This window comes from Hipposideros armiger, unplaced genomic scaffold (genome assembly GCF_001890085.2).
Source record: "Hipposideros armiger isolate ML-2016 unplaced genomic scaffold, ASM189008v1 scaffold_10, whole genome shotgun sequence".
In the NCBI taxonomy this organism is placed as follows: domain Eukaryota; kingdom Metazoa; phylum Chordata; class Mammalia; order Chiroptera; family Hipposideridae; genus Hipposideros; species Hipposideros armiger.
Genome location: NW_017731360.1, coordinates 7,179,622 through 7,205,959, shown reverse-complemented (window position 1 = coordinate 7,205,959; position 26,338 = coordinate 7,179,622). Strand labels below are relative to the sequence as shown.

Here is a 26,338-nt window from a genome sequence, read left to right as displayed (position 1 = left end):
TCATCCCCCCATCCGGTCTGGCAGCTGTCTGGCCCTTCCTGGCCTCTTGCTCCATCCCTGCTCTCCTCATTCACCCGCCAGCTCTGTGCCAGGCCTGCGCTGAGTGCACAGAGGACGGACTTCAAGTGTCCGTGTTGCACAAACGCAGAGAGCAAGGGCAGACTTGCACTGAGCCTGCCCTGTACACACTGCCTTATGTCTATTTCATTTACTTCTCTTAACTCTTGAGTGGTATTATTTCCACATGTGTTGATGGAGGCCCAGGGAGCAAAGTCACAGACACCAGGTCGTGTGGCAGGTACAAGGCAGAGGCAGAGTTCAAACACAGGCCTGTGGACTCTGGAGCCTGCCCACCACCACCCCACGTTTCTGCATTAGCTCTGCTGGTCCACGAATGGCTGCTGAGCCCCCAAGACATCCCTCCCGCGGCCTGACTCCCTCACTGCTAAAACCAGCAACCCTCCCAACTAGTGCCACCGATGACGCTGAGATGTGCTCTATTCAAATCCATCATTTACTAGCTGTGTGACCTCCAGCAAGTGTCTAAATCCCCAAGCCCGTTTCCTCTTCTATAAAAAGGAAAAGATTAAAACCTATACCTTTCAGAGTTGACATTAAAGGATGCAAAGCATGACACTTGGCACAGAGGTATCACCTGACAAATGCCATTCTTTCATCAGCTTTGAGCCCAATCCTTCCCCCACCCCATGCCACTCCCCTCCTCCCCTCCACCCCTGGAGGCTTGCGTTCTGACCTAGCAGGCTTCCATTGAAACTTTCTCATTGGGGGAAGGTTTCTTTCATTCTTTCTGGAGGCCTTCCTTTCTTTCTAATGAAACAAAACAAAGAGAGTCCTTCCTGCAGCCCTTTTGCTATCTCCTCAAACAGGGTGGCTTGCCTGCCTTCACAGCAACCCAGGAATCTCCCCTATAAGTGCACAGTTTGCTGGGCCTCAAGGCTCCCTCACGCCAGGCCACACTGGCTGGGTTGGCCTTTGAGAGTAGTAGTCAGCCCTTGCCTATAGCAGGGGCACTCCAACAGATACCAGACAAGATGCTGCCGTACCAAACCCTCCTGCTTTTCTGTGCCTGCTCCTGACTCTGGCTGTTCCTTACTGGGCTCTGGGACAGCCTGTCCAACTCAGAATTATGTTGTTGAGACCTTGGGCAAACAGGGCCCTTTTAGGGCCTCTGTTTCCTCATCTGTAAAATGGGATTTATAATCCCCATCGTCCTTGTCTCCAGGGTTAGTGGTGGATCCAATGGGATGGCTGACTTTGGGGAACCATCAAGCTCTCCCCTAACAGGGGAGACCCCCCAGGGCTCACATTTCCTGTTCCAACTGGGCCAAGAGAAGCGGCACAGCAACGTCCAGGCCGCACCGCCTTCCCACAGTGCACCCCCAGCAGCAGAGTCAGCTGCAAAAGAGGATTCTTCTGGGTGTCTGTTTTATCTTCAAAGAATATGCATCCAGCACTCTACTCTGACATACAGCCTCCTCTTTAGTTCATTTCCTCCCATATCAGGATAGAATTGATGCTCTGCAGAAATGCATGGTATCTTTATCCTGTGGCGTAGTGTCCTCCTCCCCATAACCTGGCAGGTACAGGAACTGCAACCTAAGAAGCCAGCAGACTGGGTGAGAATCCTGCCCTACCACTTAGCCACAGGCTGCAGGGCTAGTAAGCCACTCAGCATGGCTGAGGCTGTTTCCTCATCTGAAACGGGGATGATTTATACTAGAACCCAAGTCTGTGGGTCAAGGCCAGGGTAAGGTTGAGAAGAGTATGTGAGAAGGGGTCCAAGCCTGAGGTCAGGGACATGGACAGCGGGGAGTCATTGCAGGAAGGGTCTTGAGAAGACTGGCTCTATGAGCCATAATTAGACCTTTATTCTCACCTCATTTATTGAATCTCAGTCACAATACTAGACATTGGAGAATTGGAGATACAGTGGTGAGCAAAAGCAAACGCAGATACAGCCCCTTTCATGATACAAACACTCAACACAATGGGAACAGAAAGAAACTTCCTCAACCTGGTAAAGGGCGTGTACAAAAAACCCACAGCTAACATCAAATTTAATAGTGAAAGCCTGAAAGTGTCCCCCCCCCCTAAATTTAGGAACAAGACAATAATGCCCATTCTCCTCACTTCTAATCAACATTGCATTAAAGGTTCTAGCCAAGACAATTAGGCAAGAAAAAGAAGTCAAAGTCATCTGGATTGGAAACGAAGAAGTCAAACTAGCTCTATTTGCAGATAGAAAACCCTGAAGAATCCACAAAAAACTTAGAGCTACTAAATTACATTAATAAGGTTGCAAGTTCCAAGATCGACATTCAAAAATCAGTTGGATTTCTATACACCAGCAATGAACAATTCAAAATTGAATAAAGAAAACAATTCTATTTATGATAGCATCAAAAAGAATAAAGTACTTAGGATAAATTTAACCAAGGAGGTGCAAGACTGAAAACTATAAAATATTGTTGAAAGAAATTAAATAAATGGAAAGACATCTAGTGGTCATGGACTGGAAAACTTAATATTGTTAAGATGGCAATACTCACAAATTGATCTACAGATTCAATGCAATCTCTGTCAACATTCCAACTACCATTTTTGCAGAAATGGATAAGCTAGTCCTAAAATTCATATGGAAATGCAAGGGATCTGGAATAGCCAAAATAATCTTGAAAAAACAAACAAAACAAAAACAAGGGCCGGCTGAGTGGCTCAGTTGGTTAAAAGCTCGCTCAAGGGTTTGAGCTCTGAGCAACAGTGGTTTGAGTCTGGCCCGAGCTGAGCTGCCGCTGAGCTGCCAACAGGTGGCAGGATGGCTCAGCTAAAAAAAAAACAAAAAACAAAAACAAAAACAAAAAACAAAGTTGGAGGGACTTAAACTTCTTGATTTCAAAACTTACAATAACACTATTTTAATCAAGCCAGTGTGGTATTAACATAAGGTTAGGTATTACATCAATGGAATAGAATTGAGAGTCTAAAAATAAACCCATAGATTTACAGCTGATTGATTTTCAATAAGGATTCCAAGATCATTCAATGAAGAAAACATAGTCTTTCAACAAATTGGGCTGACACACCTAGATATCCATATGCAAAATAATAAAGTGGGACTCCTACCTCACACCAAATATGAAAACTAAATCAAAATAGATCACAGATCTAAATGTAAGAGCTAAAGGTATAAAACTCTTAGAAGGGACCAATGGTGTAAATCTGAATGACCTTGGAGTAGGCACGTCTTAGCTATGACAGCAAAAGCACAAGCAGCCATAGAAAAACTAGATAAATTGGACATCATCAAAATAAAAAACTTCTGAACATCAAAGGATACTATCAAAAAAGTAAAAAGTCAACCCACAGAATGGGAAAAAATATTTGCAAATCATAGATGTTGTAAGGGCCTAGAAACCAGAATACATCATAACTCTTACGATTAAACAATAAAATGATAAATAAATACCCAATTTAAAAAATGGGCAAACAGGGGCCGGCCGAGTGGCGCGTTGGTTAAGAGCTGGCTTGGGACACCAGAGGGCCCTGGTTCAGATCCCACATATGAGGGCCAGTGACACTGCCCTCTACAGCTAAGATGCTGAACAACAGCTCAACCTGGAGCTGGGCTGCCATGAGTCACCGGAGACGGCACAGGCTGCAGCCCCTGTGGCAGTGGGTTGCCATGGGCTACCGTGTGTAGCCAGCAGCCAACGTGAGCGGCCAGCAGATGCAGTGAGCGGCTGTCCAGAAGCCGGCGACTGATCTGCCTCACCCAGGAAGAGCACAATGATGGTGCCAACTTGGGCCAGTGAAGCGACGTCCTCCACAACTAGACTGAAGAACAAAACGACAGCAACTTGTCTGTTCCCCTTCCCCCAATTCCCCAGTGCTGTTCCCATCCCCCAATTCTCCAATTAAAAAAAAAAAATCTTAAAAAAAAAAATGGGCAAACAATTCAAAGAGAAATTTCTCCAAAGAAGATATGCAAGTGGCCATTAAACACATGAAAAAATATTCAACATCATTAGTCATTAGGAAAATGCAGATCAAAACCACAATGAGATACTGCTTTACACCCACAAGGGTAGCTAAAATAGAAAAGACAGATAATGACAAGTTTGGGTGAGAATGTGGAGAAAGTGGAACCCTCATGCATTGCTGTTTGGAATGTAAAACGGTGCAGCCGCTGTGGAAAACTAGTTCCTCAAAAAATTAAACATAGATATCATATGGCCCAGCAATTCCATTCCTAGATATATACCTGAGAACTGAAAACAAAGTTCACACAAAACTTGTACAGGAACGTTTCATAGCAGCATTATTTACTCTGTCCAAAAAGTGGAAATAACCTAAACATTCATCAACTGATAAAAGGATAAACAAAATGTGCTATGTCCAAACATGGAATATTATTCAGCCATAAAAAGAAATGAAGTACTGATACATGCTACAACATGGATGAAACTCAAAAATATTATGCTAGGTAAAAGAAGCCACACATACAGGACCACATGTTGTATGGTTTCACTTATATGAAATGTCCAGAATAGGCAAATCCACAGAGACAGAAAGTAGATCAGTGGTAGCCAAGGGCTGGCAGGAGGGGAAATGGGCAGTGACTACTAATGGGCTTGTGGTTTCTTTTTGGAGTGATGAAAATGTTCTGGAGTGAGACAGTGGTGATGGTTGCACAACTCTGTGAACATAAAAAACAACAACACTGAATTGTACACTTTAAAAGAGGGAATTTTATGGTATGTGAATTATACCTCAAAAAAAAGGAGGAAGAGGAGAAGCTCTTGCCCTCATAGAGCTTACACTCAGTGGGGGTAGGGCTTGGGGGAGATGGAATTATAGAGAGAGAGAGAGAGAGAGAGAGAGAGAGAGAGAGAGAGAGAGAGAGAGAGAGAGAGGGCGCAAAATTAATGTTGTGCTAAATGCTCTGAAGGAGGGGTACCAAGAATGAGAGCCATGACAGAAATAGTCAAAGAAGACTTCCTGGAGGGGAAGTGATCTGAAGGAAGAGGAGTTACCATGGTAAGGAGGAGAGGGAAGAAGCTTCCAGCAAGGAAAGAGCATGTGCAAAGGTCCTGTGGTGGGAGAAGCTTGGCAGGTAGAAGGACCCAGAAAAGACCCCTGCATCTAAGGCAGTGAGAATGAGAGGGAGCAGGGCACCAGAGGGAAGGGCAGGAAGGGCTTTTGTGTCCTGTGGCTCAATGCCAATGTGGCAGGGTTGGAGGCTGAGCAGGAAAGCAGCCTGTGGCTGGAGAGGGGGCACCAAGCCCTCTGAGTGCCCCCTTGGGTCAAGCATCCTACTGGAGGCATCAGGCGCCTACTGTGGGGGTCAAGTGTTCCCAATCAACATCTGGAAGGAGTTGGGAGGTCATTTTCCTGCCTGAGCCACTCTTCACGGGACCTGATAAGAGAGAGGAAAAAATCCAATTCCCTGACTTTAGTGGCACCTGCTATACTGAAGCTCCCGGTTAGAAAATACTGATGAAAACCAGCCTCACTGCTATGGCAACAGCAACCACTTCAGGCTTCCCTCCTGACTCAAGGCCAGGTGGGGAAGTCTGCCTAGCAACAGTGGTGGGTGTCAGGAGCCCTTCCCCTGGGGCTTGTGGATCTCCCTTCCATTATAGTCCCAGCCTTGGCTCGGATCCCAGCTTCCTCATTTCTTCCAGTGGAGAATCACAGCAGCCACCAACATCTGGACAGCCCTTCACAGCTCAGTTTGTGATTTATGCCACCACCGTGATGTGGGATTATTAGCCCTGCTGGGCAGATGAAGACACTGAGGTTCAGAGAGGTAAAGAGGGGGCCTGCCAGCCTGGTATCCTTCCCTCTGCACTGCCTTTCCTCTCCCGTATGGCGAAGGTCTGTGTATCTGTACAAGTCTTGCTCTGATTCATCTGTGGCATGAAGGAACAAATGAATGGAAGGAGTGCCATCCCCCCCCAATCCTGTCCCCCTCTTCCTTTCCTAGTAATCTACCAGTTCTGGGGGATGGGCATGCTCTGTTCTGGTTTAGCCCAAGAGAGGGCTGGGGAAGGGGTCACTTGGGGCCTGTGAGAGCCCGGGAAGTAAGAAGCAGTGCAGGGAATGCCCTGTGCAGGGTCCAGCCCAGGTGGCTGGGCTGTCAAGTGTTTCCCTTCAAAATGCCTGGCTCTGAACTTTAACACTAGTATTAATAACGACAGCTAATATTTTATGCACACTTAGTCTGTGTCAGGCTTTGTGCCAAGCGCTTTGCATGTGCCATTTCATTTAGCCCTCACAACCACAGAGTGAGGATGGGTCACCGCCCCTGTTCTAGAGAGGGGAGCGCAGCCTGAAATCTCTGAGCTGGAGCAGGGGCAGAGTTGTGGCAAATCCAGGTGGGTCTGACCCCAGAGCCCAGGCTCTTAACAGATACTGCAGCCCCCAGGAGATGGTCTCCTCCTTGCCTCCCCATCCCCCACACCCCAGCCTGGCTGGGAAGATGGAAGGGCGGGCAGAGGAGCTGAGGAGAGTGGAGCTGATTTCTGCAATCATTTCCTGGACCTGGGCCAGGAGGCTGCTGGCAGAGAACCTGTTGGAGGAAGAGGTACGCTATGGAAACAAGGGTGGAAGGAGGGCCCTCTCCTAAGGACTACACCCCTGCCTGATCTCCAGGCCTGGGGTTCACAGGAGGAAGGAAAGGGAAAAAGTGGTTCTTAAGTGCCCCTACTATGTGCATGTGCTGAGCATAGCACTTGACAGGTGGCATTTCATTTTATCCCCAGGATGACACTAAAGATAATAGCTAACACTTACTATATGCCAAGTATCTCTTGAATGCTTAGCAGGCTTTGATTCATTTAATCCTCACAGAAAACACGCCAGGTAGAGACTGAGCTCATCCTCGCTTTGCACCTGGGAAAACTGAAGCATAAAGAAGAGAAGTGACTTGCCCAAGGAAGGTCACAGGGCTGATAGCGATTTGAACCAGGTCCTCTGGTCCCAGAGCCCATGAGGAACAGACTTACTATCCTGCTAGGAGAGCCGTGTCCTCATTTTCCAGAGGGGGAGAGTGAGGCCCTTTCTTGAGGTCACCAGGTGTCAGAGTGGGGTTTAAGCCCCATCTCCTGGGAATGTCTGTGGCATTATGACTTACTTAGTGGCACCTCCTAGGTTGATAGGTCCCTTTGCCACTGCTCCCCACCAGCTCCTGCCTGGAAACATCAAGACCATGGGAACCGCTCCAGCTATAGACTTGTGCCCACGGCCACCCAGAACCGAGTAGAGGAACAGACCACTTCCGCCCACATGGGGGTGTTTATTTTTGTTCAGCATATTTTTGTCCGAAATCACACACCAACTGCTATCTTTTCCAAAAATGGCATCAGCCCGCTTCTTAGAACAGTCCATGACGGGCCCCAAGGCCAGGCATCGGATTGGACCCAACAGGCCCCACTGCCTCCCTGGGCCTTTGTATACCCGTCTGTCCAAACAAAGGGATGGAGGAGTACTCTCTGTGGACCCTCTTGGCTCCTGACTTCCAGGATCCTCTGCCCAGGAGCTCCCCACTCAGCAAACAGTCATGACTACGTGCCTTCTGGACACGCCGCCCTCCAAGAGCCTGCTCACAATTCCTGTAGCCGTAACTGCAGCAGCTACCACGTTCTAAGCATTGACTAAGTGCCAGGTGCTGTGTTGAGTGCTTTTCACGGATTCTCACATTAAATTTGCTCAGTAGCCCTAAGAGGCTGGTACAATCATTTCCATTTTACAGATGAAAAAGCTGCACTCACTTTCCTAAGGAGGAGCAGAAACAGGACATCTCACCACGGCCTCGCGCAGGAGCAAGCCCATGGATAAAACCATGCCACCCCACCCCACCCTCTATTCTTGTCCCATCAGGCCCTGGGTGCCAACCAGCCCAGCCTGTCACAGCTGACAACCATGGTGTGATGACCGGGATGGGCCCCAGACAGCCTCTCACTTTGGTGGGGGAATCCCTATGTCACTGGTGGCCTATCTTGGGGATGACAGATGGTAGTAGCTTGAGGACAGCAGCCTACTCAGAGGGCTCCTGGGGCTGCAAACAGCAGACAGGCAGTGACAGGCTGGAGCAGCTGGAATCGCCTGAGGCAGATCAGGCACCTGGGAGTCTCTGCCTGCACCCTACACCAAGTCCAAACCCTTCTCTGACATTGGGGGTCTTTAGGACCGCGGCAAGAGTGCCCAAAGAGCACCATCTGTCTAAATATAAGTTACAAACCAAGCTAACAAACTCGTAAATAAAATATGTTCTATCTTCTCACCTAGACACGATCGGCTGGAAGGCCAGGCAGTGAATTTAAAAGACAGTAGCATCTTCCAGTCCCAGCCAGCATTCCCATTTCTGGCTCCCTTCTGCACAGTGGCCTCATGCACAGGTCTGGACACAAGAGTAGGCAGCATCCACTCCTGACCCTCTCCACACACAACTGGCCTTTGTCCCTGGGGGTGCACGCACCAGCCACCTAGGCTGTTCTCTGGAGAAGCCCTAGCAGGTCCTGAAAGTGGGCTCGGGGCTGACTGGACAGGGGACTCTGGGGTCTTTCATGAGCAAACGGGTAGATGATCACTGGAGATGTGTTCCTAAAGCAGAGTCTAAGGCCACACAGGTGCCTGGGCTCTGGCAGCAGCCCAGGGGGATGAAGCAAGCTTGCCATTTGGAGTCAGGAATCCCGGCAAACTGCAGCTCTGCCACGTGCCTGCTGTGACTGTGGTCCAGTGAATTCCCCTCTTGGGTCCCATTTGCTCATCTGTAAAGCAGGGATGACAGTTTCTGCCTGGTAGGGTTGCAGTGAGGAGTAAATGCAATAAGGTCTGCGCAAAGGTTCGTGCCTTGTTTGCAGACTGTTCAACTCCACACTGACCACCGTCTCTAAGAAGAGCTCTCTGTAACACCCAGATCCTTCACCACTTTCTCCTCCTGTATGGCCCTGGCTGTATCCCAACACAATCACTGATAGCATCTGAGCCCACAGGGGCAGGGACTGTGCCTCCCACAGTACTGAGCGCCTGCACCTAGCACCGTGCCCGGCCCAGAGTAAGTACTAATGAATATCTGACTGGCTGAGGAAACGAAGATGCTTTGGGATTATTTGCCTGGGCTTTTTGCCTGCTTCTGGGGTTCATTCAAGCATCACACATTCACTGAGGGCCTTCTGACGTCCAGATGGCTCAGACACCTCTCCAGGCCTCACAATCTAGGCAGAGAGATTCTATGTAGAAATAAGACCAGATTTCAACAGTGTGATGCCTGCAGTAATGGAGGCGGCAGAGGGAAGGTGTTGCCAAAGTCCAAAGCAAGACGTCAATGTGTAGTGGGCGTTTGGTAGTACAGAAGAGCTCCAAAGAGAAATAATGGGTTAGACGGCCTTACAGAGACACAGAAGGGAAGGACTTCCAGAGGCCAGAACGGCACATGCAAAGGCACTGAGGTGTGAGGTGCAGCTGACGTGCTTACATCAATGTGGCCTGAGCTCAGGGGACTGGAGCTGGTGAGCGTTAGGGTTGGTGGGCCGGCCCAACAGCCCAGGATCCCACTGGCTAGACCACTAATTCTCAACGTGTGGTCCCCAGACCAGCAGCACCAGCAAAGCAGCACCTTGAAACATGTTAGAAATGCAAATTCTCAGACCCCACCTCAGACCCACTGAATCAGAAACTCAGGGCAAGGTCCAAAAATGTGTATTTTAACAAGCCCTCTAACGGATTCGGATGCACGCTCACGTTTGAGACCCCCCCTTAAACCCCCGTTAGACTTCCTCCTGCCGAGGAGCCATGGACAAGTTGTAAATAGAGGGGAGGGAGGATCAGAATGGCACCCTATTATGATCCCTGGGCAGGCAGTCTGACAAGGGGCTGGTAAAGGTCCCACATCTGAAAGTTGGCCCCACGTGGACTCTCACCTCCCGCTGGACAGAGCTGCTGTGTGCTGCAGAACAACCTGTCTTCCTACGTGAGGAAAGGGGCCACTGGGAAGTCAGAGACCCCTGCTGGGCACAGGGCCCGTTGCCAGGGTGACCACCTATCACTGGGAGCAAGGGGGCAGCGCCTTACAGGGAGTCAGTGAAGGGGGCGGTGGTTATCATGGCAACCTCCCCTCAGGAGGGACAGAGGAAGGCAAGAAGGAAGCCTGGTGGTTCCCAGGTACTCACTCCGTCCCCATCCCCAGGAGGGAGCCTCACTGATCCCACTGATTGCATCTAGCCCATCACCCCTTCCTCTGTCCATTTGGGCCCCAGGTGGCAGTTTCTTCCCCTCCCCATCGTGAAGCTACACCCTCCTTGTCACAGCCTAAGGGCTGGGGGGCCATGTCCTTGGTTCCAGCCAGGGCTCCTGTATCCATGGTGACCTTCTCTCAAGAGGCCCAAGACTCTCATCCGCCAGGCCTTCACTTTCTTTTGCCAAGGCTGATTCTGGGGGCAGTGACCTAGATCAGAGGCAGGGCCCTTCCACTCTCTTCAACTGACAGAAGGAGAAAGAGGGGAACAAGAAGATTCAATGAGTTATCTGCAACCAGGAGACGGATGCAGAAGGGCATATTCAACAGCTTTCAAGGCCCAACAAGGAATGTCAAAACAACTCAGACCCAAACTGAAGCCCATAAGAGAGAAAACCACACCCTCAAACATGGCAGAGCGCAAAGCACAAGGGTTCTAGAGTCCAAAAGGCCTGGGTTTGAGTCCTGCACCAACACTGTGTAATCTTGGGCAGGTTTTGCCACTTCCTGAGCCTCAGTTTCTTTCTTTCTTTTTTTTTTTTTAAGATTTTTTTAAATTGGGGAATTGGGAGATGGGAACAGCGCTGGGGAATTGGGGGAAGGGGAACAGACAAGTTGCTGTCCTTTTGTTCTTCAGTCTAGTTGTGGAGGACGTTGCTTCACTGGCCCAAGTTGGCACCATCATTACGCTCTTCCCGGGTGAGGCAGATCAATCACCGGCTTCTGGACGGCCGCTCACTGCGGCTGCTGGCTGCTCACGCTGGCTGCTGGCGACACACGGTAGCCCATGGCAACCCACTGCAGCAGGGGCTGCAGCCTACGCCGTCCCCGGCGACTCACGACAGCCCAGCTCCAGGTTGAGCTGTTGTTCAGCATCTTAGCTGTAGAGGGCAGTGTCACTGGCCCTCATATGTGGGATCTGAACCGGGGCCCTCTGGCGTCCCAAGCCAGCTCTTAACCAACGCACCACTCGGCCGGCCCGAGCCTCAGTTTCTTCACCTGTACATAGATGATTTTAGTGTCTATCTCCGAGAGTTCCTGCATGATTGAGGAAAGGCATCTGAAATGAGAAGCACTGTGCCTGGTACCTCCCTGTGTCTAGTGTTCTTGTGACTCAGGGAGGAGGGAGGCGTGGGTTCATGGGTGGCCGCTCTCTGCTGGTGGGGAAGAGCAGTGGCTCTGCAGTTAGAGGCACTCTATAAACATTGACTGCTGGTGCTGTTATTACTACTAATCACCTGGCCTTGAATGGAGTCCTGCCTAGTAAATTGCTTCCTCCCTGTAATTTACACTTCCTATTGTCACAGTAGTCTTCATTCACTACAACCTGACTTAGGGATGCTTTCTAGAAAGCAGGAGCCACAAGCTTCTTAGTTTTCCAGGCCCTGGTAGGGAGCACCCAAGACGCTCAGCATGGAAGGGACTTAGAAATCATCTAACTTAGTATGCAAGGCAAAAAGCCCTCCTCCCTCGCCTTACCAAGCACTTGGATGCCTCCGGGGACAAGGTCCTCATTCCCTGCTGAAGATGGGCTGGTGCCCAGGACTCTAGGGAGGCTGAGTTCCACGGGGCAAGCAGGAGCTAAATGGGCAGCTGCAGGAGGTGGGGCTACAGGGAACTCTGGGGCCACCCCCCAAGCCCTAGCAGCCCCCCTTCTCCTCCCACTGAGAGCTGATAATAGGAGTGGTTCTAATTATGCTCTTAATTGCTTTCTTCCAGGCAGTTTCTCTGGAGCCAAGGAGTTCAGAGTTCATGAATAAATGAAGAGGGAGGAAACGGGAAGGGATGTTTATTGATCCACAAATCTCTACGTGCCGGTGTCTGCCCCACAAATGCTTAGACATGGAGCTGTGTGTAGTTTTGAATACAAACACACAAACATACACACCACAGCACCCAAACCTGTCTTCAAAAAACTAGTCCTGGGGCCAACGGCTGAGTGGCGTGTTGGTTAAGAGCTAGCTGGCTTGGGATGCCAGAGGGCCCCGGTTCGGATCCCACATATGAGGGCCAGTGACACTGCCCTCTACAGCTAAGATGCTGAACAACAGCTCAACCTGGAGCTGGGCTGCCATGAGTCGCCGGCAACAGCGTAGGCTGCAGTGGGTTGCCATGGGCTACCGCATGTAGCCAGCAGCCAGCATGAGCGGCCAGCAGCCGCAGTGAGTGGCTGTCCAGAAGCTGGGGCCTGATGTGCCTCACCCGGGAAGAGCGCAATGATGGTGCCAACTTGGGCCAGTGAAGCAATGTCCTCCACAACTAGACTGAAGAACAAAAGGACAGCAACTTGTCTGTTCCCCTTCCCCCAATTCCCCAATAAAAATCTTTAAACAAACAAACAAACAAACAAACAAAAAAACTAGTCGTGGGTAAAAGGAAAGTAAGAAGTGCCCTAAATTGGTTTTGGGTCCCAGTTCCAACTCTGCCACTGACTTGCACTGTGGTCTTGGGCAAATCCTAGTTTTCCCAGCTCTACAGAGTGGGGGTAAAGGTAATGTCTGAACAGCCTCCTATCAGAAAACCCAGACTTCAGGATGTCAATGGGGGAATCATCCAGCTAGACAGAACCCTGGGCTGGCCCAGTTGGGCACTGTCACCCTCAGATGGCCCTTTCACCCAGATGCCTCATTCCCTAAGTGGCCAAGCTGCTGGGGGCTCCAGGAAAGTGGTGGAAGGAACACCCACATCTCCACGCTGGCAAGACAACTGGTGGGGAAAAGCAAGGGCTTTGGGCTCCGATGCCTGCTCTCGGCCACTCAACAGCTGTGAGGCCCTGAGCAAGTCACTTGAGCTCCTTAAGCCTCAGTTGCCTCATCTGTTAAGTGGGAATAATAGACTATATGTTACTAAGCCTTAGCTGCGTGCCTGGCATTTGGCAAGTGATGGTTGTGATCACTAATATTATCAACAACCCTGCAAGGTATAGACTGGTGCCCTCATTACAGATGAAGAAATAAAGGCACAGAAAGGTCACGCAACTTGCCCCAAATCGTGCATTAAGCGGCAGGATTTGAACCCAGGCCCATCTGATCCTGAAGCCTCTGTGCTCCAGTCTTGCTTCTCCACTGTGTCTAATCCATCTGGTCCCGAAAAGCTGGCACATAGTCGGTGTCCATAATAACACGCTGAGTGACAGAGAAATGTAGACAAAAAATGAGTATAATAACAGGCTTTGTTTCCAGTGACCAAGGTGAGTGTGGGTTGATGGAGTTAGAACAAGACCAAAATTTCCTTCAAGGACAAAGCAAAGTGTTGGATCTGAGGGACCCCAGGACTCCCTGCCTCCTCAGTGGCTGGGGCCAGACCAGGTGGGGTAATGGGGATCCTTGATATGTGCCTGTGGAAGAAAATCTTTTTACTCCTTCATGACCTCCACTAAAAAGCCAAAGTTAGGACTCCTGGCTTTGGCATTAGCCAGAACCCACTCTGCCACCGCCTTGCTGTGTGACTTCGGCTAATGATTTCAGTTCTCTGAGCCTCAGAGCCCTCATCTGGGAAGTGGGGATAACAACGGCCCCCCTCTGGGGCTGCTGTGAGGGTGACAGATGACACGTGTGAGGCCATGTGTTAGAGGTTAGGAGTGGGGCCCTGGAGTCAGGCTGCCTAGGTTTGTAGCCCAGCTCTGCCACGGCCTGCAGCCACAGGCTCTGCTTCTGTAAAACTGTGCCCGCTACATAGGGGTGTAGTGAGAGTGAAGGAGCCACTACAGGCGAAGCAGGTATGAAAGCAGGCAGTGTGAGGTCAGTGCTCAGTACATCTTCTCTGTTGGACTACACCATGTGCAGAGAGCCTGCAGTTCATTTCACATATGGGGAAACAGAGCCCCAGAGAGGGGTGAGGACTTGTCCGAGGTCCCAGAGCCAGTGCACGGTAGAGTCAGGCCTATGTGGGAGCCAACTGTATACAGGACCCCCTGTCTAGACCTCAGCTTGCATGAGTGACCACAAGACCTTTCACAGCACCTGGGCCATCCTGCCCAAGGTCTGAGGACTCTGGGAGAGGTGCAGGGCAGGGCCACGGCTGAAGCTCCCCTCTCCAGTCTTCCCTAGTGGCCCCAAGGCTGGCTCAAACCAGTGGGGTGTGTCAAGAGGGCAGGGAGGACTGATCCGCCTTCCTGGCCCACCTGGCAGCCCGTCCACTCCAGGGCTGGCTGCAGAGGCCTCAGAAACAATCCAGGGGCCCGGACCGGAACACCATTTGTCAGCCCTGCATGGTGGTGGCGGGCTCGTCTCCATGGCAACAGTGCAGTGTGAAGGCATCCTGGCATCATTAGGGAGCGCGCTGAGTAGTATAAACAGAGGCTGCAGTAGATTACACGCCTATTATGAGCAGTCTCGGGCTCTGAGCACTGGTAATTATGCCTAATTGTGCATTTAATTGTGTAATTGAAAACCCACATCTCTGGTTCAGGCTGGGGCTGTAGACCTAAGCCCCCCTCCACAAAAAAAGAGGCTGAGGGGCTATCCTACCCTGAAAATCCTAGGGCTCCCTCCCCTTCTAGGACAAGAGGTAGCCGGAGAGAGCACGGGGGGCGGGTAAAGTGTCTATAGATGCCCATTTCCCCTATTTCCTGTGCCAGGAGCTCAGCTAGGCACTGTGATTTGGGGTGAGGGGTGGGAGGAACATGCTTATGGCAAAGGGACATGGTAAGAGCAAAAAAATGCTCACACTTTTCATTATTCATAATAGATAGCATTTTGTGCTATTGCCACTGCCCTCTCAGGACCCAGAACCAGCATCTGGTGACTCCAAGGGACCTGGGTCATCATTTAGATCCATTACCCGTCCAAGTGGTCATTCTACCTACATATAAATTCTTAATCGATGCCAGGGACAGAGCACTTACCACCTGATCGTCAGTCTGCCACTATAGAGCCTCTATAGATAGTTTCAAACCATCGATGGAGTTCAACACTCTCCTCCATCCCCCAGTGTCACAGTCTGGAAAAAATGAGGCTCAGAGAGAGGTAGAGCCTGCTCAAAGTCACACAGCCAGTGAATACCAGAACCCTGGGATTCTGACTTGCAGCTGAGGTCATATTTTGTACCTTAAGGTGACTCAGCACCTAGAATTGTGTCCAGCATTTTGTGGGTGCTTCACAAATATTTGCTGAGTACAGCTCTGGTAGGGTTAGCCGATGGCAATTCTTACTCTTTGACCCAACAGTATGTAGTCTCTCTGGGGTTCAGGAAGTTCACCTGTGGTAGCCAGGGGTTAGTGATGGGTTAGAACCTCCCACTCTGAACCTCTGTGGTCTGAGACTTGATTTTACAACCAAACATGCCACGTGGGTATTTGGATGGGAACAGTACTGACACTTATTCAAACAGACAGATGGAGGAAAGATGTCACCCAGGTGGAAAGCCTGCGGCAGTCCATCAAAGGCGGGAGTCTCCTCCTCTCCCCAGAGCCTGATACTCCCATCAGTCACTGCTGCCTGCAGCAAGGTGGGCTGATGTGGCAGCAGCTCTGATCTCCACCTGGGAAAGGATGCAACTCGGTGATGACTTAGCTGAAGGGGGTCCCTCGAGATTATGAGTCTTCCCTTTACAGAGGGGGACACCGAGGGCCAAACCTTCCTCTGAGTGTCGGGCTCTGATCAGAGCTCTCCCTGCATTATCAGGTCACCCTAACTACAGTCCCATGAAGGTGTGCTATTATTCCCATATTACAGAAGAGAAGGCCGAGGGACAAAACCAAGGCCACAGATTTAGCAGAACCTCTACTCCAACTTGGGCCTTGTACTGGTTGAAAAAGGGGACATGTCTCATTTCCTACCTCACAGTATTCAGGTTCGATGTTTTCTCATTTCTGGGGCATTCAAGAGTGTGAACCCTTTATGAGCTCCTACTCAGCATATCTTATTTCAAAGGTGCCTCCATAGCTCTTGGAGGCACATTATTACTATCCTGATTTAGAGAAATGCAGGTGGAAGCGCAGAGAGGTTAAGTGTCTTGCCCAAGGTCACCTCGCTACAAAGAGGCAGAGATGGAACTCAATCCCCAGCATGAACCCAAAGCCCAAGCTCTTCCCAGTCAACCTCCCTGCCTCAGGATTTGCCAGCTGCTTTGAGAGGCAGGGGCCAGGAGGTCAGGGTAACTGATAAAAACCTGCAACCACAGTAACAGCTTTTCCAAAACCTTGGTGCTTGCTGGCAGGAGCATGTGTCTCAAGGAGGCTTGCTTTGCTGCCTGAGACTCTCCCTCAGCCTCCAAATCTCTGTCCTCCCTCTCCAGATCAAGGCGGGAGGCCAAGGGCACTGGGACTGGGATCCCTTGGATCAAGGCCTGCTCCACTCCCTGTGGCCTGGAACTAACTTTGAAAAAACACATCTCTGGCCTCAGGCTGCTCTCCCATCAACCCACTCCTCCCTGAAACTAGAGAAGAGACTTCAATGATTAAAGCTGACCATTTCTACTTGGTCCAGATTTTACAGCTGTTCTCAAATCCTTTCCCCTTCAGCACTCATCTGAGGACTAGACTGTATCTTCTGCTTCCTTGGTAACAAATCACTTCATTCTTTTGAGCCTCGGTATGTCCATCAGTAAATGGGTATAAAAACCATACCCACCCCATAGAGTTGTTATAATTTCTTTCCTGGGTAACTTTTTCTCAACCTGCATCATAATTTCCTTAAACCCAACACAAGCCTTGGGGTGATTAGAAATGGGGATAGTGTGGGGGAGGGGGCATTTGGACAAGCAGCTCAGAAGATCTGGCATCTAGTAACAACCCCTATGGCTGAGAAAAGATTTAGATTTCTCCTTCGGCTTCTACATCCAGCAATCCCACAATCCTATAGGGGGAGCAGTGGGTTATGCAAGGTAGAAGCTAGGAGTTGACCTGGGTTTGAATCCTCGTTCTGTCCCTACATATATGTGGCCATGAATAAGCCGGATAGTTAACAAGAGATAGGTACATAAAGTGCTTAGCACAGTGCCTGGCTCATAGCAGATGGACCAAACAAAAGGAAATTGTTTATTATTGTTGTTGTTGTTGTTATTGCCCACTGAACCATACATTTTCCATATAAACAAACTAAGACTTGAAGAGTTTATGGGAATGACTCTGATCACTAAATCTCTAATCCAGGCAGGGACAGGGGCTGAAGTGACTTGTCCAACCCACAAGGCAAATAACAACTAGCCACAGGGAACATGTCCCCTGGGCCAGGCACTGTGTTGGGTGCCATCTGGGCCCTGTTTCGTGGACGCCCCCCAAACTACCACGGGGTAGGAGCTGTTGTTCTGACTCCTTTATAGGAGCAAAGCAAAGATTTTGAGAGAGTAAAGGACTTTCTAGAAGTCACAAAGCAAGGCAGCAATGTCTGTCTGACCCCAGAGGTATTGGTCCTAACTCCTATAACAGATTTTAGAGCAGCTGCCATTTATGGGTTGCTCATATCAAAATCTCCCACCTACCCACCCAGCCCTGCAAAGGAGCAGAACCGGGATCATCCCCCGGCCCCTTGGAGGCCCTCTTCTTCATTCCACCTTGCTCTGGCCACATCGTAAGGGTTTGAGGGCTCTTTGGCCTCAGTCTGTCCATCTGCAAAAGGGAAAGTTGATCATCCCAGCCCCTTCCTGTCCAAAGGAGTAGGAGGAGCACACAGGGTCAGTGGCCTGGACAAGTTCATGCTTCTGACACTGAAGCCTGGCTCAAGGACCTGAAGCACCCAGAGAAGAGCCAGACCCTCCCCAGGAAGCCATGAGCTTGCAGACGCAGCTGCTTCCGAGCACAGGCCCCTGCAGGAGCCACCTCCCTCTGGTCTTCACGGTCTTCACCATCACCATCGCTAATAACGACATCAATCAGGTTGACCACGTTTCACACCATTACTCGCAGCTCAGCAGGAATCTCCTACTTTCCCCCCTCACCCACCACCTTCCAGGAAGCAAAGAGCTTTCCAGAAGGGAAGAGAATGAAACCAACATTTTTCTGAGTACCTACTGTGTGTGCACGGCAACTGGCTAAGGCCTTTTTACAACGCCGCGATGTAGGGATGGCTCTCTTTGACAGAGGAAGAAACTGGGGCGCAGAGGAGTGAATGCACGTGTCCAAGGTCACGCAAAGCTGGGACAAGAACAACCACAGCAGTGACGTATCAGTGAGCACCAGCTGGCTCAGTGCCAGGCATGAGCACAGTCCCATTGAAATATTACCATTTCCATTTTCAGATGAGGAAACCGAGGCTTGAAGCAAAGAACAGACCTGTCTGAGGTCACATGCTGCTTAAATGTGAGCAGCAGAGTGGCACAGGGAGGACAGGGTGGCTCTCTGTTCAGGCAGAAGCATGCTCGCGTCATGGTTCAGTCATGAACTTAGCGATCGCAAGCAAACTTCATCACCTCTCTGAGCCTCACTTTCCTCATCTGAAAAGGGGGATAATAACATCTCTCCTATTGTGTGGAATAACAATAATAAGGACAAAAACGGTCAAACAGCTAATGTTTATCGATTGTTTAGCATGTACCAGGCACTTTGCCAAGCACTTTACATATGTAAGCTCATTTGGTTAAATGAGGTAATGCATAGAAAGTGCTTAGCACAGGACTCTAGAAATGGGAGCAATAATGATGATGATGAAGAAATGGACGATGACTCCCTAGAGCAAATCTAGGTTCATCTTCTTACGGGAAGAATAAAGTATCCTGTAAGGTTGCAGGAAGGAGGTGGATCAGGAAAGAAGGGCAGGGTCTGGATAGGGGAAGGAAGAGGGGAAACACATAAACAAAAAAGGGGGGGTGAATAGCATTAATAATGTTAAGATGATACACCAAGTATAATAGAAGCCAGGAAAGCAAAGGACTCAAGATATTCTACAGAATGGAACCAGACCGAGATGCACTCAAACCTCCAGGCCAGCCCAGAACTCATCCCCGAGTCCCAGCTGGGCAGAGCTGGCAGGACCCCAGAGAGACAGATCAAGTGGTTCTTCGCAGTTTACAAACAGGAAAACTGAGGCTTGGGGAAAAGACTTGCCCAAGTTCACAGGATGTCAGTGGCAGAGCTGGGCTTGAATCCAGGCCTCCTGCCTCTCAGCTCAGTGGCCAATACCTGCTGCTTCCCACAAAGGAAGAGTGTAGAGGGACACCTGGATACGTCTGGGCCACAATTCCACAGAAGCATCCCATGGCGTATACACATTAAGATAATCACAATAAAAAGCTATAGTTTATTAAACCTCACTCTATGCCTGGCACAGTGCTAAGTTCATTATATGTATTTAATCTTCACAACACCCCTAAGGATTGGGAACTGTTTATATTGTTTCTATTTAACAGATGACAAAGCTGTGGCTTAGAGAGGGTAAGCAATTTGTCTAAGATCACACAGCTAGGAAGTGACAGTCAGGACTCAAAGCCAGGTCTGTCCTGTCAAACCCCAGAGCCTTGTCCCTCTACTTGTCCACCTGCATGGGACAGCCCCCACCTGCTTCTCCTGCTCTCCAGTACACCCTTGCACTCCACTCCCTCACCCAAAACAAGCTACCCCAACTACAGAAGAGTGTTTACAACTGGCCTGTTTTACTGTAATTCTCAACCCCATTCGCAAAAGAAAAATGACACAGTTCCTTTGTAAAGTTTTCAGCTGAGAAACCAACAGCCTTTTCCTTCTCCGTCCCTTTCCATTGGATGAGAAAACAGGCTCCCTTCTCTCTGGAATGATGTCAGGCTGGTGAACTCCAGCATCTGGAAGCAAATTATAGAACCTGCCAGGCAGCTGAGGCTCCTGAAGAGTTACTGACAGCTGAGAGTTACTGACAGCTCTGCAATCAGCTCAGACAGGGCAACAGAGCCAGGAGACATATTTCCAAGTCCCTTCTCGGGGCACCTCCCCAAGTTATCTCATGCAACCCTTACAAACTGCCCAAAGCCACCTAGTTAAGACATCGGAGATTCAGAATCCCAGCCAGGTCTTGTCTAACTCCAGAGCCCCTTGTGCTGGTAAACCCCCTAAGTGGAAGGGTGGGTTTAACTTAGCTGGGGAGAGCTTTGGAGACAGGTGAGTGGGAGACAGGGAGACAAACTCCACCACCTTTTTGTGTCTATAGAGGAGTAAGCACCTCCCAAGGGACCCCTGACTTATCAAGCAACAGAGGGTGCTGGTTAGGGGCCTGGCTTCAAAGCCTGGCTCCTAACTGTGGAACTTTGGAAATTTATAGGGTCATTATGAGGATTTAATGAGTTAATCCATGAAAAAGTGCTCATAAGGGTACCCAGCACCTAGTAAGTGCTCCCCAAAGCTAACCATTGGTATTATCATCAATAGAGAATAAGCATGAGACAAGCTATTAACAGTGCTTACCTTTTGGGGGTATGACTGGGCATAGAAGGAAAATTTTATCTCCTGCTCTGTTTATTTATTGATTTATTCATTTTGACAATATGTATATTACTTTCCTAATAAAAAGTCTAGTTTAAAATTTAAAAATGAACAAACACAGAAAAAAAAATCCTCTGAAGTTTCAGCACTTCTTGGCATTTTATGTTCCTCAAAGTAGATAACGGAGGGTGTTTCTACTGTGAGCCAGGAGTTGCCAAATAACTGATTCATTCATTTATTTTACAAATATTAATGGAGTGTCAGGCGCTGTTCCAGCTGTTGGGGATTTAGCAGGGAACAAAACAGATCATCTCTGCCCTTCTGGAGTTTCCATTCTACCTGAACTTAATTAATCTCCTCTGCAATTCTCAAGGATGAGCAATTTACAGATAGGCAGACCAAGGCGGCCCAGCAAGGGGAAGTCACTTGCTTGCATCCCGCAGCTGGAAGCAGAGATACAATCTTCCAGGTCAGGCTGTTTCTACCACTGCGGGAGAGGGCAGGTCTGTGAATGGCAAGTTTGGGGCTGGTGACCCCAAGAGGAGAGAAGCAAGATGAATGAAGAAGTCTGCATATCCAGGCTCAAAGCTTCACTCTGCATTATTGTACACACTTGTGAAGGAGAGGTAATGGATGCAGGCAAGCGCGGAGACGCAGATCACGGAGGCATGTTAACTCACACTCAGACTCGAGTTTTGCCCACAGAGGTCCCCATGCACCTCTATGTAGGGGAGCAGCTCAAGCTTTAAAACCCCCTGGTTGCTGGACCTCAGCTCTAGGGGACCCTGGCTTCTCCTTCATTACCTGCCCAAATTCACCTTCCAGAGCCTGGATTGAAGGGCAGAGCCGGTCCCCTTCAGCCCCTGAATTCACTCCACAGGCTTCCCTGAGTTCCAAGAACCTGAGCACAGTCACTTCCATCATGGCCATAGTGTCCCCAGGTGCTCCCATCCTCCCTCAGGTCACCTAAGTATCCCCACCCCCATCAGTGCCAGCCCAGGTTGGTCTGCCTGTCTCCACCCCTGATGCTCTGGTGGAACAGTGGCCGTGGCCGCAGCTAAAGCAGGGAGGGCGGTCCAGCACCCGGTTGGTCAGCCTGGCCCAGTTACCTGGCAGCTCCTTGTGACCCTCTCCAGAGAGGTGGCTCTCCATTCCCAGGCCTGCCGAGTCGGGTGGGGGGTGGGGGTGGGGTGGGGGTGTGAAGGGAGGCAGAAACGGCACAAAGGAGTGAACGGCTCTTGGAGTCTAAGATCCCACCACACATAGATGAGCACAGAGCAGAAATCGTCAGAGGTCTAGAGACATACCAAAGAGAAACCCGGAGAGAAACACACCCGCAGAGACTTTGTGAGAAACACTCACAGGGGCGGAGACCCGAGGCAGAGACCTGGCGCAAGGGAGACCCACGCAAAGGAGTGATCTAGAGGAAAACACACAGCAGGGACCTCAACGGGTCCACAAACCAGCCCCGGACACACCCCCAGTCCCAGCCAGCCAGTCTCACAGCACCCCCCCCAAAAGGAGGCCACTGGCACAGTGCGGGCCAGACGCGTGGAGCCCCAGGCATGGGGCGGACCGGGGACTCGCGCACAGGGCGCACTCCGGGACCCGGGAGCGCCGAGAGAGAAGCGCACACAAAGAGACAGCCGGGCCAGCAAGAGCAGGCTCCGCCCGTCCGCTCCGTGACTCCAGACCACCCCCCACCCGGGCACTCGCACCAGACATACACCAAGACACAGTACCCCACCCGCACGCCCCGGGACCCCGCCCTGGTCGCCCGGGTGCGCGGCGCTCACCAGCTGCAGGCAGCAGAAGGCTACAAGCGTGCAGCGCCCGCTGCACTTGCCCATGGCTCCAGGGGCCGCGCGGGCCGTCCGCCGCTGCGACCCTCTAGCTCGGCGGCCGCCGCCTCCTCGGTGCCGCGCGGGCTCCGCGTCCTTCCCGCTGGGCGCCCCGGGCGGCGGGGCCGGGCGCCTAGGGCCGGGCCCGGGAGCGCCGGGTCCTCAGGGCTGGGGCGGGCCGCCGGCGCTCTGAGTCCATGGTCCGTGAGCCCGCGCGCTGGCCCTGCCGCGCCGCGCCTCCTTTGTCTGACCGGCCGGCCACCAGGCGCGCCTCCTGCCCCGGGGCCGCTGGCGGGGAGCACCGAGCAGGGAGCGCAGGCACCGAGCGCTGCGCAGCGCAGAGCAGCACTGCCCAGCTGGGGCAGCCGCCCGGGCGCTCCGCGGCCGCGGCTTCCCGGCCCCACCACGTGGCTCTGCTGCCGTCGCCGCCAACGAAGGAGGGAGGAAGGGGAGGGGAGGGAAAGGGAGAGGTGGGGCGGGGCGGCCGCGGGAGCGACGGAGAGGTGGGAAGGGGTAGGGAAGTGGACAGAGTTAGGGGAGAGGCAGGGAGTGAAGTGGGAAGAGTGCAGGCTTGGGGGCTGACAGCCCTGGGTCAAACCCAGATTTCACTGCTCACTCACTCTGTGTGACCTTGGGCAAATCACGTCACCTCTCTGGGCCTCAGTTTTCTTAAAGTAGGGATAATAATGTCTGCTTCAGTGTTGCCAGGAAGATGAAATGCATTTATGTGAACAAAGCACTTAGCCCTGTGCCTGGCCTCCTGAAGGCGCTGGAACACTCCTCTGTCCACCCTGTCCCTAGGACTTCAGGGTTCCAACCATGGCCCTGTAGTTCCTCTCATTCCCAGTCCCCAGATCTGCTCCTTATCCCAGGCTGCCTCCTGAGTGCCTGGTCCCATTTCCTCCCTTCCCTCACTTCTTCTACTGGTATTTACTGTGAGCCCTGACTGCTTACACACCCCCGGGGGCCCTGACATCCAGAGATGAGCCCTGCAGTGCTGTTCCAGAATCCACTGAGCTTTCCAATCAGGCTCCCAGGGCAGGTCTGCGCAGGGGGTTATGGCCAGCCCCTAACCCAGGCTGCAGTGGGGAGTCAGGAAGGGCTTGCCAGCGGACGGCTGCTTTCTCCAAGAGGCCTCCCCCAAAAGCATTCAACTCTCAAAACACATCCCAAATCCATTTAAATCCTCCCTGTGCCACTCCTAACTTAGAGTCATCTAGGTGATTAGCACCACTCAGGTGGGAATCCCTGCATCACCCTCCGGCCTTCTCTAACCCCTCTGACCTGTCATTACATTCTGTGAGCTGTACCTTCCAGCTAATATCTATGAAATACCTACTATGTGCCAGGCACTCCGCTGGGGATATGGGATGCACCAGTCTCTGCACTCACTGAGAGGACAGGCTAGTGAGGGATTGTCATTAAAAAAAGGAAAGACACAAATAAATACATAATCACAAATTCTAGGGAGTGTCTTAAAGAGATAATAAGGGGGGCATAATTCAGGTTTGGAGACCAGGATAGACCTCCTTGAGTACATTGATACTGAGAGACAATAGGAGGGAAGGAGGCAGAGGGGTGGAAAATTGTGTGCTAGCAGAAGCAGAATGTTTCTTATTCTTGCTCTTCCTCTCCACTCTCATTAGCCCTATTGATACCGAAGGCAGTACCATATAGATTAAGACCATGGTTTGGACCAAAACTGCCGGGTTCTTGTCCCAGCACTGCCACTTGTATGCTGCTTACATGAAATCAATCAAATGCATTATGATATTCTCCTAGGACTAGCTACGTAATTTGTGGGATCCAATGCAAAATAAAAATGCAAGCCTCCTTGTTAAAAAATTAAGAATGATGACACAGCAGAGCATTAAACCCAGCACAGGGAGGGCCCTGTGCAACTGAAGCCAGCCCCATCTCCTTCCTGGACTATTAAAATGGCCTCTTCACTCATCTCCCTCCGGCACCCATTCCTCAACATGTCACTTGGTACTTGAAAGCACGCAGGATACTTGTAGTGTTGAAACTACAGGTGCTGAGGTTTTCACCTGGAATAAGCTGAGATAATAGCGGGAAGTTTTCTCAGCCACGCTTGGGTTAGTAACAGCTGTTTCCTACCAGCTTCCATGACTAGACAGGCTTCCAGCAGGCTGAGGTCCTTGAAATAATACACAAAGCTTCATGTGAGCAGATGTGCCTTTTTCTGGGGAGAGTGTCCTCAGCTTTCATCAGATTCTCCAAAGAGTCCATTTCCCACAAAAGAATCAGAACCAGTCTACAAAGGATCAGCCCAGCTGTAACAGCTCTCTACCAGGTTCTCTTTGGGGCCTCTTCCAGATAGAGCCTCTGCCAGGTGCTTCTGTGACACTCACAGTGCTATCCAATAATAACAATAACAGCTACCATTTATTGAGTGCTTACTCTAAGCCAGGCACTCAACTGTGACCTGGGGGAGGTGCCCCTCCTTTGGGCTCCCATGTGGCCTGTGCTACCTTTATTATAGCTTTTCCTGAGATTTACTGTACTTGTCTGATTTTGTTTGTTTCCCCTCATAGAGTGTGAGCTCTTCGAGGACAGCGACTGTGTCGTAAATTATCTCTGTATCCCACAGGGCGTGGATCATGTCAGCAGTCAGCAAACATGTGGTAAATGAATGACCTTCCCAGCCTCGGGCCCCAACACACCGTGTGACCTCTACCACCTGTAAGTCCAGAAGGTTCTAAGGGAGGGCAATCGAATTGTAGGAACAGATGGAAACATCTTTGGCAAGAAGTTGGCGGGGGGAGGGGGTGGGGTGGTTAGAAGCTGGGGATGACATCAGTAGAAGCTTGTAGTAGTCAACATGAAGGATGACTAACTCCTCAACTAGGGCAAGATTGTGGGAAAAACGAAGCAGAATTTAGTAATAAAGGACAGAGATGATTCAGAACATGCCCACGCCTCCTGAGAAGGCAGAATCATGGTCAGCAGCACAGTAGGAGCTGCTGAAATGATGAGACTTGTGGGGTGTTAAGTTCCTCCCTTGTCCTAAACCAAGGCTAGTCAGTGTCTGAATCTTCCGCTATGGTTTCCTCTATGGGTTAAAACACTGAAACCTTCTGAGAAAGTTCACTCATAAGATAGAAATGTTTAACCCATTTCTCCTTTTTCCAAGTTAGATGACCTAATGTGCTCACTAATTATAGTTTTTGGGGTGTTTTCTGACACCAACCGATTCTCCAACACCAGCTGGTTGTCCAACAATTTGATTCAATGCTGACGCTACCTGGAGTGAGTGTAGACTCGCAGCCACTTCAGATGCCAGTTGCAAGTCTTTGGCCACCCCTCCTTTTAACCAGCTACATATAAATCGAGGGTTCCCACAACTCCCCCCCACCTTAGGTTTGGTAATTTGCTTGTGAACAGCTCACAGAACTACTTTACTTACCTTTACTAGATTATTATAAAGGTTACAATGAACAGCCAGATGAAGAGGTATATAGGGCAAGATCTGGAAGGGTCCTGGGCACCTCTGTCCCTGTACAGTTGGGGTGCGCCATCCTCCCAGCATGTTCACCAACCCAGAAGCTGCGCTGGATCTCATTGTTCAGGAGTTTTTATAGAGCTCAGTCTCCAAGCTGCAAGTTCCCACTCTCTAATCACTTGCTCTTTCTGGTAACCAGGTACATCCTGAGTCTATCTAGGAGTCCCATCCTAAGTCACCTCATTAGAATACACTCAGGGGGCCGGCCGAGTGGAGCATTGATTAAGAGCTGGCTTGGGACGCCAGCTCTGAGCAGCAGAACCCCGGTTCGGATCCCACATGAGGGCCAGTGACACTGCACCCTCTACAGCTAAGATGGTGAACAACAGCTCGACCTGGAGCTGGGCTGCCGTGAGTCGCCAGCGTCGGCAGCGTCGGGGTAGGCTGCA

At 50.7% G+C, this 26,338-nt stretch overlaps 1 protein-coding gene across 5 annotated transcripts in view; it reads right to left on the bottom strand.

Annotated features, from left to right (window-relative positions):
* The window catches only part of NKAIN1 (sodium/potassium transporting ATPase interacting 1), a 41,835-nt gene extending 18,992 nt beyond the window's left edge, over nt 1-22,843 (bottom strand). For 3 of the 5 annotated variants that reach the window (XM_019657353.1, XM_019657373.1, XM_019657362.1), the window contains exon 1: nt 22,382-22,843. In XM_019657353.1, the coding sequence (XP_019512898.1) occupies nt 22,382-22,435 (54 nt within the window). In that variant the 5' untranslated portion in view covers nt 22,436-22,843. Of the gene's footprint in view, nt 1-21,892; nt 21,912-22,381 lie in introns of those variants that run through there. The other 2 variants (XM_019657402.1, XM_019657410.1) reach the window with 2 other exon arrangements.
* Between the last annotated feature and the right edge of the window lie 3,495 nt (nt 22,844-26,338).